A 20,572-nucleotide genomic window follows, 5' to 3' on the forward strand; every position below is an offset into this window, starting at 1 on the left:
TAACCACGCCGCGCCGTTAGCTTTTTTAACTCGATCTCCTTATCTGGTACTCCTACGTAATTAAATTAAATCAAATTAAATCTCTAATGCGGGATTTGGTTTGTAACAAAATTCCAAAAATCGCGATGGATTTTTTGTGTTTGGCGAGTCCTACGTGTCGCTATCACGTCGGGCGGCCGCGGCGGAGGCGGAGAGAGAGGCGCGAGGCGGCGAGCGGGTGGGGGCGTGACAGTGTGCAGAAGGCGGACGGGCCCAGGCGCAGCGAGGGTAGGGCCCCGCGTGCCAGTCTGCCAGACGGCGAGGCGGTGAGGTGCTTTCTGGGGAAAGCTTCTTCTGCACGTGTTCGTCGCCCACGCCAACGAGGGACGGATTCGATAGATCCTGGATTAAAATGCTACACGCACAGGTTTAACTTTTAACGGTAGAGAAGGAATACTATTATCGGTAAGGATTACTCTTATTTCTTTTTACATTCTTATCCTTGCAATACCCTTCTTTACCTATATCAAAATTTCATATATTAGAGGACTACTCCCTCCATCTACTTTTGATAGTCATATTTCCAAATCTGAAAATTTTATTTTTGATAGGCATATTTCAATCCAACAACTTATCATCTTAATGACTTTCTTGGATTTAATGCATGACTCTTCATTCTTCTACACATGATTGGCTACATGGGCATTGAGAAATATAAATATTAATGAATCGCTTGTTTACGAGGAATGACTAGTAGCATATTTAAATAGATGATAAGTAGAATTACTTATCATTGGCCTGTGTGCCAAGATGAAATATGATTATCAAAAGTAGATGGAGGGAGTAGTACATTAGTATTACTTTAGTACAACTGTTACAGTATGTGCAGCAACTTATATTTTGTAATAAAGGGAATATTAATTAGTTGTTTTGTTTCTATACTAATGTGTTACTGATATTATAATAATCATTTTATTTTGAGATAAAGAAACTATATCAGTATATCAATCTTTAATTAACATGTTTTATATAAAAGACACGAACATTAGAAAAGGACCTAATATCAAATAACTAGAAGGTGTGGGGCTTCGAACCTAAGTCATTTAGCACACCACCTTGTGAAGCTAGCTGGAAGACCCCTGGGTGTTTCTCATTAACATGTTTTATTATAGTTTGTTATTATCGGTCCATGTTTTATTTACCGAGGACATTTTTAGTTATTTTATATGAACAATATTTATAGCTAGTATTGTCATGAGAATTATACACACCCCACCACCTAAGTTAGAGGTATTTATTGAACTCAAACTATTAAACTTGCCCAGCCATCGTACTCCTTCTGTCCCATAAAAAGTTAAATTCTAAGGATGAATCTAGACATATACAATATCCATATTCATCCTAAAGATTTGTTTTCTATGGGAGAGGGAGTGTATATGATAATAAAACTACTACTCGTAGTCAATATGACCATGCTATGTCATGCGATCAGAAACATTATGTTATAGCTAGCATGCTCATATCCACTTCTAAAATGGTGAAAGTCAAATGATAGTTTTCCACCATCAGCGTTTGATGGATCAAGAGAAGTTATAGTATATTCAAGGTAAACTAGTGAATATGGATGTGAAGACCATATAAATAAGTTACTAGTGCTAGTAATATATTTAACATCACTGGCCTCGTCGCCATGGCCAAAAGAAATCTGAGAAACCAATCGTTGAAGTGTTGCGCACTGCATACCTCATCAATTAAGATTAGAATCTTGTCCACCATCCCTATTTTAGTGGATTACTTCTCGTTCAAAATTAGCTTATCCTGACAAGCTGTAAACCAAGATTAGCACCGCTAAAAGTAAAAGATCCAAGTGGAAAGCTGTCCCAAGTTAAAAGGACAACATATTAATGCAAGTGTGGAAATTGGTGCATATATATTCTATTGCAAAATACTCCTAGTACTCCCTCCATATCCCTAATCATCTTCATTTTTTCAAGCCATCGAAACCAGTACTCCCTCCATCTACTTTTAATAGTCATATTTTATCTCGGCACACAGACCAAGGATAAGTAATTTTACTTATCATCTATTTAAACATGCTACTAGTCATTCCTTGTAAACAAGCGATTTATTAATATTTACATTTCTCAATGCTCATATAGTCAATCATGTGTAGAAGAATGGAGAGTCATGCATTAAATTCGAGAAAGTCATTAAGATGATAGGTTGTTGAATTGAAATATGCCTATCAAAAATAAAATTTTCAGATTTGGAAATATGACTATCAAAAGTAGACGGAGGGAGTACTACTTAGTGTTATTCTTCTTTTTTTTCTGTATTAATAAAAAATAAAAGTAGCTTTGTACAAGATAGGACTATAGGAGTGTCTTGCTTAATTTGCCTTTTGCTAGTACTCCTATTTTTTTAGGACTGTAGGAGTAGTTCCCTTGTCTGTATTTTCATAGAAGTTTAATTTTCGATGAATCTGCTTGAACTGTTGAACATGAATCCCGTTGCTAACATCCAAGGTTTCCTTGGGAGATGTATCACATGGTCGTCGTATATTAGTTGCATGACTCTTTAGAGCAGGTATAATAGTACTGACTCAGCCGGCGATAGTAATCACCACATCAGCATTATCATACGTTGAGGAGGGAAAAAGCATGAGAGAGAGAGAAGCGAGCGCTTCTCCAAGCACCAGACGATAGCACGATAAATTAGGCAAGATAAAATATTTTATTCGCTTTGTGGGTCTATAGTTCAGTTACTTGATCTTATGTGCATATGCATACTGTGTGGTTTCAAGTACTAATTTAGTTTCATGCTGAAGCAGGACGGGCTACAGAGATGGAGTTTAGTTTTGATCACCTGTACATGCAACAATTAAACCTATTCTTGTATCCGTAAAGACCATCTAGAACCAATCTTTTATATAAACAATCTACAATATTAACTTTAGATGATCTAGACATATACTACCGCCGACTACTACTTTCACTATTAGCCTTGCTCTTATCAGACCGTCCAAAACTTTACACTACTGTATCTGATTGGCTCTTGAGCTGTGACTTGGGGGCGTTGGCAAGGGGAACATGGCATGGCATGGACCTCCTGGGCCCACAAATAGCTGGGTCCCACGTAGTAACGCGGCAGCTTGCTGCATTGCCACGGATTTGCACTTCCCTGCAGTCCTCCACCACCATGGGGCCCATGCCGACGCGACGCATGAGCATTTTGGGAAAAAAGGGCACATAGTTGACCACGGAAGCGATGCGCACAGTGGCACCGGGAGATGCGCTCACACGTGACGCCCTCCTGCCTTGTCTGATCCCCTTTTCCCTTCTTCCTCTCGGTTTCTTCACGAGGCTCTGTCCATCTGCCTACAAGCCCAGGCGCCACGTCCAGATGCAAATATACTCATGTCGTATTAATCATTTATTTCTTTTACCCAAACTGAACTACAGTTCTAACCATCCCTTATTTAATTGAAATACATATAGGACCTGTTCTGCTATGTTTAGCAGCTGCGCAGTTGCAGCTAGCTAAAAAAAATACTCTAGATGTTGGCTGCAACACAGTAAAAATGAGTGCAGTCGAATCTATATAGACTATTTGCCCTCTCTACTAATTTATGTTTTATGTGCTAAAAATATACTAAAAGAGTAAATGATTTCAACGCTATCTAAAACTAACCAGAGTAGATTGGACTGATGAAAAAATGAATTCGAAAGATGGAGTAGGGTTGGAGCCATTCCGCAACTCTCCTTGAGACTTCGCTAGTTAGATTCAAGTGTTTGAGTTATTGGTGGAAAATATTTTTCGTTTTACTTTGTGAAGCTCTCGTCGAAATTTTCATAGGAGTACGTTTTCTCGGGGAACTCCAAACAAACGGGGCTGAACACTTGTTCGACAGATCCAATGAGCAGTTTGTAGATTTATTTGTAGGGAGGTGTCATTACTGATTGAGCATTCCCATGCTTATCAAGCAATTCTCTAATTCCTCGGGTATTTCCAAAGTTTGCCGATTTTCAAGGCGAGTGCTCAGCCTAGGCTTCACATGGCATCGTGGGGCATCCCGCATCCCATTAGCCAAATGGAGCGGCCATCAAACTATTTTAACTCCACGGTCGGAGTAACACATGTTGCGTGGCACGCTTGGTGAATACTACGTCCATCTCGTATCTACCACACGGGTTAGAAAAATGTATTGTACCGGCTCATGTCTAACAAGTTAAAATAAGTAACTCTACTCATTCTTTTTCAAGTAAAATTATGTGTAAAAAGCTCTAACATTGGTCGCTAATTTTAGTAATACACTTTTATATTTTTTTTAACTATCGTGGTAAAGAAAAAATTACGAATACATAAAACATAATAATACTTCCTTACACACCCACAATTATTTATATTTTTAAAATAGAGAGAGTATATGACATGGAGTAAATTTTGAAGTTATGACTGGTTTTATATAAGGCAAATTTTGCTATAGGACACTCAAAATTTGTTTATTTTGATGGTAGAGATCGTAAAAATATGCTAGAGATCGTAAAAATATGCGACGGCTGAAAGATACTCTAGAAAATTGGTAATTTGCTGAAGGACACTTCTAGCTCAATCGGAGAGACAAATTCTTCAAAAAGACGGGAATGACATTTGGGTCTAAAGCTTTTTGAGCCCAGACTATAGTGAAAATGAAACATGATGTATGCTAATGATGTACTTGAGGCTATAACAAATTTAGAGTTGCATAATTTCTAAATTGTTTTACTCTAACACCATGCTTTAAGCATGTGGTCAGAGGGGCATTATCGTCTTTTTTAAGAATTTATCTCTCCAATAGAGTCGAAAGTGTCCTCTATCAAATTACCACCTTTTTAAATGTTTTTTAGCCGTGACACATTTTTCAATGTTTGTCGGCAAATTACATAAATTTTACTCACTCCATCTACTTTTGATAGTCATATTTCATCTTGACACACAGACCAAGAATAAGTGATTCTACTTATTCTCCATTTAAATATGCTACTAGTTATTCTACGTAAACAAGCGATTTATTAATATTTACATTTCTCGATGCCCATGTAGCCAATCTAGTATAGAAGAATAGAGAGTCACGCATTAAATCCAAGATTGTTGGATTGAAATATGCCTATCAAAAATAAATTTTTCAGATTTAGAAATATGACTGAAGAATAGAGAGTCACACATTAAATCCAAAAAAACCATTAAGATGATAATTTGTTGGATTAAAATATGCCTATCAAAAATAAATTTTTCAGATTTAGAAATATTACTATCAAAAGTAATCAAAAGTAAATAGTAAATAGAGGGAGTATGTGTCATGTAACAAAACTTAACGTATACTCCACCCACTGTAGTAGTGGGGGACAACCGGGAATTCTTGATGGACCCACCACAGCACGTCCAATCGCCTCCCTCCACATGCACCTGGGGGGACCAATCATTGCGCCCTACAAGTTGGTGAGAAAAAAAGAAATGCGAAAAAGAAAGCAAACACGCAGCGTGGGGCCCAGGTGCTTACTCCTACCCCTCCCTACGTGCTTATATAAGCACACGTGTTTATCAGTATATATGCCCCCCGCTTTATCTATCCTAGTGGAATCTTATTTCCCGCGATTACTTATATATGCACAGGAAAAGAGAGAAATTGATGCAGGAAGGAAGGAAATACAGGTTTTTGTTTCATTCATTTGCTGCTGCATCTGCCTGCACGGTTGTTCGTTGCGGAGATGGCCGTGATAAAGATTCTTCAAACACCTGTCACTCCCACCGCCCGTGACGTGCACCGCTGCACGTGGTCTGCAGTTGTTGCTCTAGACCCACTTGGCAATTTTGCTGGGGACACCCCGGAATGGGGTCAAGTGAGGACTGGCCGAGAGAACATGGAGTCGTCTTATCCTTCTGTACATTTTTATATGCAAGTTATTTTAGATCCTCTTGATTTGAAAATGCCGTAATTAGGCAAAGTCATTTACTTTTTTTTAAAATTACATGGTACAACACAGACACTCACAACGCACGCACACTCATCCCTATAAACACACGCACGCAAAAACCCTACCCCTATAAGCATCTTCGAAGACTGGGACAATAAATCCTGGAGATTGACGAAGTCACCACAGCATCTCGCTGTCGATGGGTACGTTGCCTACCACTAAAAGCACAATACCGATAAATTCTAAAAAATTCGCTACTTCTTCTTCTTACTTAATGGTATAATTAAATTATTTATATTTAAAATCAGAGAAGATATTGACATCTTCTACGTCTTGCCGCGAGGCCATGTATAGCTGCCATGTCTGTTTAAAAGCTCAATATTTTATACCACTAGTCTTTGTGTTTTTTAAACGTGTGTTAGAAGCACAATATAAAAAAACTAAAAAGTTTCATAATCTTATATGGAGTACTATATGAGTAAATAAGGTAGTTTGTGGGTATTTGGGCTATTTGAGAAAATGGGATACCGCATCATATATAGCTGATGCTTGCCACCAAATTAGACTAGCTAGTACAAATGTTTGACAAAAGGTAGGTTTGATTTCAGCATTGCAACCACTTGGGGCTACCTTGGCGGCCTCAATCATATGTTAGGTGGTCGACAACTAACGCGCCATGTATGGTCGATCAGTTCGTTGGTTCTTTGAGAAAACATTGAAGAAGTTCAATTGTGGGGTCAAGAGGTATCCCACCTACCGCGAAGAGGGAAACATCAAACCATTCGTTGCTACTACCTCTAGCCCCCCCACAAAAAAGGACAAAATAAGTAGAGATAAATTATTTGGCACGATATCTTTGTGAAGTCCAAAGTTTCATTGGATACATAAAAACTGAACGGCATTTAAATAATGGATGCGAGTACAGGCTGCGCTATCATGCAAGTATGCAACAGCCTGAACGTTCAGGTTTAGCCATAAACAATCGATTCAAATTTGGTGTTTTCGGAAAGAACTATATTAAAAGTATGATGTGGTTGGTAAACATTTGATCAATGTGCAGACCAGCCACATTGTCAGATCACTCATCGTTGTACATCTGGTTGTTATCATGTCACTTTCCGTTAAGAGGTTTTGGCTGAATCAATGCCACCTGCCATCCATGATCTCCAGGCATGTCATGGTGTGTGGGGGAATCTCGAGCTAGGCAAGATACCATGTCGTCATCCCACCGATCAACAATCTAGAATCTTCATTTTAGGCTACAAGGCGAAAACCACAAAAATTGTATAGGTAACTATACAATATTTTACCACAGTAACTTTTTTTTCTGCGAAAAAAAGAGACTAAGATACCATATATCCCCCATAAAACAATTAATTTAAGTGCTATGTTCATAACAAAGTACATTTATCATAATTGCTTAAATCTTACTCCTAAAATGGTGGGAGTAATTTTTTTCGGTCCCTCTTCAAGTAACTATGAGTAAAACTAGAAATTTTTTCCCAGAAAATGTCAAGAATGGGAAACGGACCTCAAATCAAATCAAGTGTGGTCCTTGACATGCATGTTCCCTGTTCATTAGTGAGGACACCGACCCTACGACGGAAAGGAGTAGGTAGAAGAAAACAACATCCCGAGAAAATGCCTCCCCGGAGACTCCCCAAAAGCAATGCGCACTTTAGCGCTTTGAGAGTCCCCACATGATAAGGAGATCTACGAATTGATGCTTGATCGATCTCTCTTTGCCTTAAATTAGCTTCATTTAACTCGCCACCTCTCGTGTTTCAGGCTTCCGGTTATTATTCCCGACACCATCACACAAAAAGGCTAAAGCACTCGCCAGATTTCAGGAGTAGTAGAATTTAATAATTTTTTGCTGCATGATTTGGAGAATTAGTCCCCTAGCATCTTTGTGTTTTGTATACTTGTGTGGCCAGAGAGTAATCGCCATGAAAGCAGTAAGATTTTTTGCATTACTACTTTTAATTATTCAGTCCTTGCCTTGCAAGTCTGGATCTTCTTTTTGTACCGCATCATTTTTTTTTATTTTTTTTGCTTTCCGCTGATGCTTTGATGTTGATGCCTATCAACCCACTTGACACTTGAAAATGCGCCTTGCTATCTTTGAGCTCCTAAAGAAACGTGCAATCGAGAAAGAATCTTGAAGAAGAAATGATCGAGTTGCCTGGCCAAAATTTTACATAAAACAATTCAATTCGTGTAAGAACCAGGGAAAAAAAAGGTGTATGCTCTACATTTATTCAAGACAGTGAAAGTACATGCCTCTACATGGGGCATAATATTGTTTTCTGTCGCGGTTAGAATACTGGAATTTGAATAATTATGTCCTCGATCTTGTACTTACATAGGAGAAGCAAGATTCGAAATGACCACCCAGACTAAACATCATATGTCCCTTTGTGCTTTGCATTATTTTTGCTAGTATTGGATTGGTCAGAAGTGGATAGGTAGGATGGGTTTATCAGCTTCTGAGATGTGATGCAGCTGATCTCTTCATGACTTGGCCCAGTTACATTGTACTACTGTGATGTAGGAGTACTGTGTGATAAGGGAGTGGACCAACTGACAGTAACATGATGATAATCCATTGCCTGTATCGTTTCCGGGATGAAACAGAACACCTTGTATCTTCTGCTGCAGCTATGGATGCTCTCTTTCAGGAAGGAATCGTGCTAGTGTTTGTGTGTTGGACATAGCAGGAGAATTTATGATATCAGGTTGCTCAAGTTGGGATCGGCAAGTGGCAACAGCTAGAGCAATCAGAGTTACAGGTGCAAGGCAAGAAGCTAGTAGTACCTAACTTTGCTAGACCATTTGGGACATTGACTGGGATCAGATTAAGCAAAAGAACTACTATAATTTTTTTCAAAAAGGAGCTGAAAGTTTGCTTGTCAAGCATGGAAGCCATTGCTTTCTGCAGTTTTCTTTCGTTTTCCCAATGGTTCAGAGCTCTGTTCCCTTCTTGCCTTGATTAAGAAATAAAGCATACTACTCCATATTATAAGGAGCAAGGTTTCTCGCATGTCTTGATTAAGAACAGTAAAATTTCTGGGAAACTGTAGAGAAGACTCCAAATTGTTGAGGTCAGATATAGCTGTGGCCTTGCAGCAAAGTCGCACCAACAGTAGTAGAAGACTATTACAAATCATATACTACACCACTAGTGTGGTTCAGTCATGCATGTGACTGTTGCATTCACTGGATTGAAAGGAGGAGAGCAACACAAGCCATTTTTAATCTTAAGAGCCAGAAGTAAACCCTCCTTCTGGCTGACATTTTTATTTTGCCATGGAACAGCTAGGCTTAGCTGCAAGGTTGCAGTTCTCATATATTTTTGTAAACTATATATTAATGCCTGAGCCGTTTGCCTTAGAATATTTTGTAATGCTAACTGTCAACCAGGTGATAAATTATACAATATTCTCTGAGATTCTACTAAATGATTATGCAAGATGAGATTCTGTTTGATTTTTTAATGTACAGTTTAGGAAGGGTCTGCATCCTTTGGAGGCAGCCAAGGTACAACAAGCAGCAAGACAGAAGCAAACAATTTCTTCTTTCACATTAATAAAAAAGCAGTACTACCTTCCAACTTCATGACATACAACTTGAGAGAAAAAAAAATCTAAATAGAAGAGAGTTGGAAACTGCCTATGACCTCATGAACTGCTACATGCATTACAAAAACAAAAACAAAAGGCAAGTCAGACTTAGCAAGCCATGAGATAAAGATACCCTGAATCCTCTCTGTTTTCTTCAGATTATTGAGCAAACAAACAAGTCCATATTCTCTTTAAGCCCTGATTTATTATTGCCTCACGGCCTCGACTTGCCTCATCTAGAACAAGAAATTAAAAAGAGGCTATTACTTTAAGCCGAAACCAAACGGCAAATCGATCACGAAACCACCAATTATACAACGGACCCTGCAGCTGGTTCGGAGCTAGGCCCCCCAAGAAAAATTCAAAGAAAACATGCATGCAGCCTCATCCTCACATGCCACTCGACCAAAGATCCAAATGAAAAATCCAACTTGATTTGGCGCATTGCCATGCATTTTCTTATACTGCCAAGGCCGGTCAAGAGCGAGCTAGCCATGCGAGCGTGAGGTCCAGTCATCCAGCATTAGCCGGCCGGCCGGCCGCTTTCCTTTATCGTTTCTCTAAATACGTCGTCGAATTGCCTCATCCCAATAAACATTTGCACGGTTGCGGCGTCGTTTCTGCCACAAAACCAAAAAAGGAAAAAAAAAGAAAGAAGTTTTCAAAAAGGAAATGGAGTCGTCGTCGGCGTTGGAATTATATTTTCTTTGGGAGCAGGAGAACTTAGAGAGGTGTGCAATACCACCCCTCAGTTGCTTACGACTTATTATAAACCGTAATGGTTTTTTAGCGAAAAAAAATTACAAGTAAAATTTTTATATATGTATTCTTAACGACTTAAAAATCCAATGTTTAAAAGAATACGTTGAAAAAAAATCAAAATCAATGGCATCTTTTTTATATATGTTCTTAACTTCAAAAACAATGTTTTAAATTTTAAATTTTAGTATTGATTTGTAAGTCACAGGGCACATATTAAGGCCCGCAAAATGGCTTCTTTTTGCTTTTGATTTCTGGTGCGTGGTCAGCTTCGCATGCAGAATCATGGGCAGGCAGCACGCAGGACGGGGATGTTTTCCGGTGTGCTGCGATTAATTCAGTGTGCGTGGCGTACAGAGAAGTCAGGGTCAGAACGAACTCGGAGTCTGGAAGGCAGAAGGCGTTTGCTTTTCAACTTCTGCTTGAGCTGTTTAGCCTCTTTTCCGTTCCTTGCAACTAGAACACCTCATTTCCACGCGCTGATGCACGCAGCCACCTACGGTAGGGCCGTTGCCCATATCTTCTCCAGGGGACATGACAGGCCAGGGGACATGCCATCTACAGGAGCAGAGTGATGATGTTTTCTGTTATTATCTGCTCTAGATGCAATGCAAGAATTGTCTTCCCGGTGATGTATATATTCAGAGAATGATTTCATTTGAGGTACTCTATCCGTTTCAAAATATAACAACCTATATCGTAAATCTAAACATTTCATAGGATAGTTCTAGGGGAAAAAAATCAATTTCAAGCTTCAATCCATCAGGGTTAAGAACAGGAGATTTTTTTTTCTGTGTTTGGATATTTGATTTCTGGTTATCTAGAGAAGTTGACTTTGCTCTAGAGAAAAGCTCACACATTTTCGCGAGGATATACGGCGCTGTGGACCAGGGCGATGGGAATTTTGATCTTGACATAACCAACGTGAGAACGACTCTTCTGTTTTCCATTGGATAAATAAATGCCTGCACTCAGTGTCCATTTCAAGATATGTCACTGTACACGAATAAATTACAATGTGGCAATCGAATTGACCGATCAACATGTACTACAGCTATGTTTAGTTTAGCGCAAAGTTTAAATTTTGGTTAAAATTGGAGATGATATGACTGAAAAGTTGTGTGTGTATGACAGGTTGATGTGATGAAAAAGGACTGAAGTTTGGATCCAAACTTTGGATTTAAACACAGCCTACATATGTGCGTACTGTAGCTATACCATACTGTATCTGCGCCCATACACAGCTTGTGGCTGTGTTTAGTTCAGCGTAAGATTTTGGTTAAAATTAGAGATGATGTGACTGAAAAATTGTGTGTATGACAGGTTGATGTGATGAAAAATGACTGAAGTTTGGACCCCAAACTTTGAATCTAAACAGAGTCTGTGTATAAATCGGAGCGAGGCACAACTTCGTATGCTCGTAACTGGTGGGCACCAAAATAAAAGCTAGAAGCCGTGCATTTTACCTAACTTCACACCAGTGATTGATTCCAATGTCAACTTCAAGAGATGTCACGTTGCTATTCGCATGACGGAGTGGGGGGCAGTAGTAGGCTTTTACTGCTGAACCGACACAATTGAGTTCTGGTGAGGTGCAATTTAACTGTGATCAATGATCGATCAGAGTTCGGGGTTTCTACAAAGCCAAACGCCAAGGGTCCACGCTAGAAAGAGGTTCAGCGCCGGACAAAAACAGTTCGATCCAACAGCTCTCAGTTTGGAAGCTGTAGCACTTGCAGTCGTAAAATAGGTGAAATATCAGTGTGTGCAATAATAACACTGCCTGTCTCTGCCCCCTGAACCTGACGTGCTTGCACTGCAGGCAGTACCACTATAGTGTACTAGGAGTACGTTTCTTGAATTGATTTCCTCGGATCAAGAGACGCACATATCGCAGGTTTCAAGGTGGTACGGTGAGAGTACGCGTATATCTTTCGCTGATGCGATGATTGCAGCGGAAGATCTCAAGATAAGAAATCAACAAGCGTTCTATCTCGATCGCCTGGAAAACTGCTACTGACAACTCCTCCACGGGTGAGTGAGAAACGGAGAATGTGAGATCCGAGGGCGAGATTTGTTTAAGTTGTACACTTGGCAAATTAACAACAAACAAACAAACAAGGTGGGGTCAAAGTTTTCTCAACCCTCACACGCTCCTACTCGATCTCTTCCATCGCGTTCCACTGGGAATTTGGGATGGATATATAATGACGTCGTCGCGGCTCGGCAATGGCCACGAGGCCAACCAACGCATAAGTTCCAAGCTTCCAATTTCCCGCTGCATTCCTGCAGCCGCCGCCCACGGGAACAGCCGAGCCGGTCCCGTTCGCCCATCCGTACGTCACCCCGTCGCGCTCGCGCTCGCGCTCGCGCATCGCACGCACCCACCCGTCGTCGCGCGCGTCACCGTACGCCGCTTCTGTCGCCATGGCCTCCTGTGAGCGAGGCGTCAAACGTGGTACACGCCCAGGTAGGGAGCAGAGGAGAGGAGAGGAGGGGACACCAACATTGGCCGCGGCCGCAGCGGCGAGTGGAGGGATGAGCGACCCGCGGCGTCGCCCAAGGGGCGCGCGTCCCCTCCGCATGCATGGCGGCCGCCGGGCGAGGCGATCGCGCATGCACGTCCTTGCATGGCGGACGGGGCCTACCGCCACTAGCGGGGAGGACACAATAATGCGAGCTCGATCTATCGCTATAGATTACGGACTAGTGGTAGGATAGGTGAATTCTGTTGCAGATTAATCTACTATAGTATAGTCCTTGGCACAATTTGAGTTCATGATAGGCTATTAGGCTGTGACGATGTGTTCCTTTTAGATTCGACGTAGATGGACAAAAAGGTCTGTCAGGTGTTGACCATTTACGTCACGACTATGAAAATGGCTTCTGGCGAGCGGAGAGAGCATTTGGCCTGAGATATTTTTAGCCTAGCAATCTAGCATGGTGCCAAACGGAGTTGATGAGCCTAGCGAACTGTACGAGACTGACGCCCCTTTTCTTCACAGGAAAGACATGTCAAGGAAAAAAAACAAAACAAAACAAGAAAGAGTAGGATAATCGAGGTATCAAACTAAACCGAGCCCACTAGCCCACCAAGCCCAAGCCGGGCCCAGCCTTGCTTGGGCTCACCCGTAATCCTTTCCCCAGTCCCAGACGGACCAGGCCGCCTGGCCCACCCCACTGCTTTGGTCTGGTCTGTGCTTCAATCATCGTGCACATGTCTAGCACACTTCATATGCACTTCAAGCACATAATATTCACATTTCCAACCAAAAGGCCTATGCACGGAGCACATTCAACCTGAATGGCATCACCTATCAACCTGTGGCATTCCAAGCCACTGCATGTCCACAAGAAAGGATGTATGTAGCAGTAGTAAATACTGGAGTGGTACAAAATGGCCACATTCACGTTCCACCAGCTTTTCTACAACTAGCCAAGAGCCCGTAGACAAACTAAGTTTCTAACTTATTAAATCAATTAATAAGCATATATTTAGTCTAAGTAGTATTATGATTTTCCTTATTGAACAAGTAGGTAGATTAGGGAAGTTCTATTGATTGCTGCTTTCTCCAGACCGCCGGAAAAAGCATGAAAGAAAAGGCTCGAATTGTACGATCCCTCCGTCACTTAGAATGAAAGGGGTGATCTTTTTTTCCGAATGAGAAAGCCTTTGGCCTTGCAAATCCGTTTTTGCCGGGCACAATAGACATATCTGCTCAGTCACAACATAAGGAACCCCCAATGTTCCGATAAGCCTACCCGGCCTGACAGCTTTAGTTGAATGATCTGATCCCGAAGCTAATTTGAGAAGGAGTCAATAGTTTCGTTCAAAGAAGAGTCAATAGTGAAACAGGAAAGGACACGTTAAAGGGTATAGATTATGGGTACTAAATGTCAGTGGTTTGAGTAGTGTGACACAACAAACACCACCACTATAGTATACATAAGCAGGCTTTACTATCCCATCCGTGCTTCTTCCAAAAGAAACATCAAAAATACATCGATGTTTCTAAGCTGCTAGTCCTGCATACAAAACTAAGTTGCTGCTTTCAAGATGTTGGCAACCAAAGCACACCCAAAATCAGGAATATCTATTACAGACTTGCAGTGTTCTCTAACCTCAAAGCAATGCGTGACCAAACAAACGCTACTCCTGCTTCATCTTTGATTCAGGCTGGTAGCATGGATGCAGCAACACATGGATGCACAAGAGCCAGCAGGGAAGATGGACAAGAAATACATACAGATATGTCGCGCTGCTCCATTCCCACAAGAACTCCATCCACAGCCAGAAATCACCAACAATGTCTACTGTCCATGATCCCTTGGATAGACCTTTCATGATAAGAAATGCAGCTGGAGGGAAACCCAAGACGGTGAGAAGTATGTTTGAGGCCAACAATACTGTGCGAGGTAGGAAATTCATCTCGAGCTGTGCCCTCAGCGGTCGAGAAAACAAGCACATTGGGATCAATATCAGAGCCCCAAGCTGAGCAGTAGCAAAATTTATGATCGACATAAGCCCCATTCCTATGGTGATGGAAGTGATCATCGTAGCTTTTAGAAGCTTCCATTCCACACCAGCACGGGATGGAGAGCCAAACATTGCATACAGGATGATCAATATAGTGATGGAGAGAACGGCCCAAATCACTGCATACTGTATTGGCATAGCACCAGGAATTTGGCTAATGTAGTATGGGAGTAAAGAAACAAGTACTGCCCAAAATTGGATGATAAGTAGTACTCTTGCAGATTTAAGCCATTTCCACGATCCACCCTCCATTTGCAGGTCATCAGCATTACCCTTTGTTTTACATTCATCCTCCAATTTCCCCTTGGTTTTACTACCACCAGCAAGAGCAGCAGCAACTATTGGGAGGGGTGCCAGGAGTAATGCAAACGGAATCATATATACACCAACTGAAATGAACTTGCTTGGGGCTGTAAGGAAATACAGGAAAAACGATTGATGGAACTTCTCGAGCAGGTTATTTACAGAGCGCACCACCCCTTCAGTTAACCTGAACAAAAGGCATTCTCAAACATGTTTAGATAATCTTGTGGTGAGATCAACATAAATGCTGTGCTAAGCATCTGCTCTACAAAATGCAGCAGGTGTATTTTACTCAAAAATAAAGTGAACCCTTTAATATGATAAGTCAGAGGTCTTGTGATCCTGCTCCTTTGTTAAGTTCAGTCCAAAACTTCATCAATTTGGGGGAAACGCCAATATACCATTGCCCGCCCCCTTATCGCCCTATATGAAAATACCGTGTGTTGCGACAATGACAGGTGATGTCGGGTATGGCATGTCATTGACACACACTGGTGTTTTTGGCAAACTTGGATTCAGGCAAAGGCAACAGTACCCTTCCCTTATCGTTTCCATTTTTTTTCTTGAAATAAGTTAAATTGTATGTTCTATCATTGGATAAGATCACAGTATGCTAATGCCATTAGCAAATCCTACTATGGAATAATCCAGACACACATACTGACATAAGGACAGACCTAGCAAATTTTTGACTGTTATGAGGCTGACATGCAATCAGACCTCTCACCAGAATAATTCCGCACAAGAATATGCAAGGTTAACAGGCCAAGGCAGTTACAGAATTATTTTATAATCAGCCTTTTGTTGCCTGAGATTATACAGCTTTAGCATCGAACATGTGCTTTAATGCTCACTAATAGTATATTTTGACAATAAAATTAATTGAGCATCACAAAGCAATTAGATATATGAAATTAGGTAATGTTTGACAAAGCTGAATTACTTTGGTTATCAGAGAGAAATACATACATACAAATGGCACAAGCTAGAGTTTGTTTAAAACCTTCAGTATGTATTCAGTTTTCTGGTATCTGACAATCAAACACTTTTGAATAGGTAAACATGCACTCTAATTAAGTAATGAACTGCTTAATGCATGTCAACAATACCTACTTGGCAACATATCCTATGCACACAGGCCCTCACGTGTACACACGTGTATACCAACTAAAAAATGTCACCAAAAAATCTAGAAAAAATCATACCCATACTTTCAATTGTATTACACCTAGGGTTAAAATCTTAACGTCAAATTCATTATATTTTAGCCGTAACAAAAAATCTGACAGTTTTAAGGTTGTAATTTTGTCAGAATTTTATCTTTTTTGTTATTCTCTATGTAGAATGAATTTGAAGATGCGACTTTGCACGTAGATGTAATACTATTGAAAGTACATGTATGAATTTTCCTAGAATTTTTTGTGATAATTTTTAGTTGGTGTACACGGTGTGTACACGCGAGGGCCTGTGTGCATAGGATACGCTCCCTACCTACTTGCTCTAAAAAAGAGCAGCTTAAAATAACACAACCGTAACACAATAGAAACTGACCTTCCACCCCTGAGAAGAAATGAAGATTTAGCATTCTCGTTTTTAAGATGAAATGCTGGTGCAAATTCTAAAGAAACTGCATCAACTTGATAGTCACGGAAAGCACCATGAGAACCTGTGGGCACTCCAAGAGCCTGCAGTTGCAAAGCCAAACAAGAAGGGATTAACAGAGTTGAAAAAACTTATATTTTTATAGACCAAATGGAAATGAATGAACAATATATATTTCAATTACCTGGTTATACATAGAACTAGCAAGGTTTGCAGTACCCTCCACATAATCAGGAACGGTCACGTCAAGCTTCCAGTCAGGATTTATTTTTCTCAACAAACTCCCAAGATTTTGAAATACTTCAGCAATAACCCTAAGCCATGAAGAGCTCAACAAGGAATTAAATGTCTCGACATTCACGCGAAAACCTTGTCTATGAACAGCTAAATAGTGCACCACATTCAGAAGGTCCAAGTTTGGCATTTGGCCATTAGATGCCTCTGCATACATCGTGACACTATCTCTATCACCATATTTCCTGGTTTCTCCAACTTTAAATATGAGTGCAGCAGCCATTGTTCCAGCACGTTTGAAAGCCATAAGTTCTGCCTTTTCTGCAGTGCCATCAGGTTTATATAAAATTTGATTTGCACCATAGATCTTGGTATCCAAATTCACTGGGTGACTCAGAAACATAGGATTATGATACTGATTTAACCATGAAGAGACCGCAGAGTACTCTCCAAATTGTGAGTCTGCAGACAGCCAGACAATATCCTTTGATAGCCATGCAGCTCGACTTAGGAGGGAGAAGACAGAGAATCCAAGTGCAAGTGATAATAATTCATTTGGTGTAACTTTCTGAGAATTATAAGGAGTAACCAGTACAATTGCTTCTTTGCCATCACCTCGTGGAGCCCGTATAATGCCAACTGTGTTAATGCCAAAGTTGGTGTAGGTTCCATTGGGTTTGGCTGCCATATTATTTGTCATGGATGTAAAGAACTTCAGAGGATGAAAACATTTGCTGTCAGGGAGGAACTCATGGTAATACACTTCTGCTCCCAGATTTTTTGTTTGTTGTGCTATGAATTTTGGGATCTCCCTACAATAATGCATAAAATTAGACATTGAGAAAATCATATAAACTTACAAGCTATGGAAAACATAGGATTATACCACTTGTTCCTTCACTTCTTGTAATTTATTATCACTTATTCAATGTGCAGAGTATCATCATCATTGCACAAACTTATAATTTACTTTTAGATTAATATTTCATAAGCAAAAATGTAGAAGTTATATTTACATGTGTGTCTCAATAGGAAAGGACATGACGGTGCTTGATGATGCTCTGAACTTATGCGCAGCATCCACCATTCTACTCATGTGCTAGGGTTTCCACTCAAGTGCATGTATGGTGTGCGCTTGTGCATCTACATTGTTTTCTCATAAAAAACCTGAACTTTGTATATCTCTGACTTTTATTTTATCATTCGTTTGTTACTACCCATGAAAAAACTTCTTTGCGTTTAGAGTTATGTGGATACCATGTCTATGCTCAATAGTATAACTAAAATGCGGTATTAAGGATGTATTTCATCAGAGGAAGCCCCTTAACAGTAGACTCAAAATAGAGCATCACATGATAATTAAACATTATGTACACAGTGCAATTTTTGTTAAAGCCCATTGTCTATGAAGGAAGCAGAATATGAACCAAGGGAACTCTATACAGAATAACATACGTTGTTCCACCTCTTGATTCCCCAATTGCAGCTTCAATTCCCTTCGCAAATCTGTTTGCTTCCTGGACATCCTCAGTAGAAAATAATGTATTCGCAGAGCCTACATTTTAAAACAACTTAATTTGCAGCTAATACCAATGAGAAAGAAGCGTCTGACAATCAGCATCGGAGATGATTGTTTCATGGAATAGCAGTATAAGAAAAAAGCTTACCGGGTATAAGAGCGTTCTCTGATAGGTACGTGTTCTTGGCAAGCGAAGGGAGGAAGAGGAGCGCGATTATGCCCGCCGTACAACACACAGCGCTGGTCACAGAGGGTGAACAATGTCAATGTCTCAGACAGAAAGAAACAGGAGAATCAAGATTGGATCAAAGACGAAGAGATGAGAGCGAACCTGAAGAGTATGTGGTGCGACGCGAGGAATACCCCGAGGCGGACAATGAGGCGCGGCTTCGGTTTTGCCTCCTCCTTAGCTGACGACGCCATGGCAGCAACTTGGTTCAGGTCTGGAGACCGGGAGACTAATCTTGGAGCGGCACAGATCCTGTCTACCCTCGCCGCGCGGGGCAGGATCCCATCAAAAACTGCCACAGAGCTGGACCTCCGCCTCCGCGTGAGCTTCCACAAGTAGATATGCCGATGGAGAGCAGCGGGAGCGGGAGCCACCAGCGGTTCTCCCGGCTGGGGAAGGGATGCGGCTCCGGCGAAGTGGCTTGGTGGGCAAGACGAGCGGATGCGGCGTGGCCAGGGCTCCGCGGCGGCGGAGGCGGAGGAGGAGAGAAGGCGAGCGAAGCGGGCGGCGAGGGGAAGCTGCTCCGTCCTACCTGCTCGCCGGAGGTGGGCGGGGGGTGCCGGCGAGTGGTCGCCGGTGGGTCGCCGCCTCGCTGGAGATCGCGGCGAACCGGCGAGTGAAGGAGATGGGGGAGGGGCAGGCCTGGCCGCGGGCCGTCAGAAGTAAATGGGTCCAGAGAGAAACCGGCTCGTGGACGGGCAGCTCGGCCCACCTAAGGCCCACGAGTCAAGCGAAATATTTATCCTTCTTTTTTCTAAAATTAAAGTTTTCATGACTGGCAAAAACCCACAAAATAATTTTGGGTACTAATATTTATCGACTGAAAATTTTTCACCTGCTGTATTGTTTTTCCACGCTTGTAATGGTTACCTCTCGTTCACGATTGCTCGTTGTTGGATTTTCGTTAATGATGGAGAAGAGGTGCAAAGTAGAGGAGGATAAGGAGTACACACGACTCCGTGGTGGCCAAGGAGGCCGGCCTTGTTGAGCTATCGGAGACCTTGAAGAGTTTGTGTCACCTCATCGACACTTGCTCTCTCTATTGTCAATGTGTCACGCTGGACTTTCCCACAGAAAGCCAAAAGAGTCAGGACATCTTTCCCTCCTAACTGATTGGCTTATTTCTCCTCTTCTTTTAACCCATCGTCTCATAATTATGTCTCTCAATTTCGAAGGGAGGAGTGCTGTAGCTACTCTCTCCATCTAATTTTGATAGTCATATTTCATCTTGGTGCACAGACCAACGATAAGTGATTCTACTTATCATCCATTTAAATATGCTACTAGTCATTCCTCATAAACAAGCGATTTATTAATATTTACTCCCTCCGTACTCGTAAAGGAAGTCGTTTAGGACAGCGACACGGTCTTCAAAACACAACTTTGACTTCTTGTTTCTATAAAAATATTTATTGAAAAGTGATATATGTATACTTTTATGAAAGTATTTTTCAAGTCAAATCTATTCATATAATTTTTGTATTTTCAAAATCAACAACTTGAGAGTTATTAATGATTTATATTTCCAAGGTTTGACTTAAACATTGTCCTAAACGACTTACTTTATGAGTATGGAGGGAGTACATTTCTCGATACCCATGTAGCCAATCTTGTGTGGATGAATGGAGAGTCACGCATTAAATTCAAAAAAATCATTAAGATGATAAGTTGTTAGATTGAAATATGCCTATCAAAAATAAATTTTTCAGATTTGGAAATATGACTATCACAAATAGATGGAGGGAGTATTAATTATAGATAAATGAAACGGGTAGGATGCATGGATTGTTAATCAATGGGTGCATTATATTGGCTCCTCGAATTTTGCTATAG

At 40.9% G+C, this 20,572-nt stretch overlaps 1 protein-coding gene across 1 annotated transcript; it reads right to left on the minus strand.

The window, feature by feature from the left end:
- Positions 1 to 14,163: 14,163 nt before the first annotated feature.
- Positions 14,164 to 19,377, minus strand: LOC4324399 (uncharacterized). Its single transcript, XM_015766375.3, has 6 exons — positions 18,842 to 19,377; positions 18,659 to 18,750; positions 18,447 to 18,546; positions 16,942 to 17,803; positions 16,707 to 16,840; positions 14,164 to 15,342 (listed from the first exon to the last, which is right to left on the minus strand). The coding sequence occupies exons 1-6, from the start codon at positions 18,931 to 18,933 to the stop codon at positions 14,466 to 14,468; spliced, it is 2,157 nt and encodes a 718-aa protein (XP_015621861.1). The 5' UTR covers positions 18,934 to 19,377; the 3' UTR covers positions 14,164 to 14,465.
- Positions 19,378 to 20,572: the final 1,195 nt, after the last annotated feature.

The sequence above is a fragment of the Oryza sativa genome, chromosome 1, assembly GCF_034140825.1.
Source record: "Oryza sativa Japonica Group chromosome 1, ASM3414082v1".
NCBI classification, from domain to species: Eukaryota; Viridiplantae; Streptophyta; class Magnoliopsida; order Poales; family Poaceae; genus Oryza; species Oryza sativa.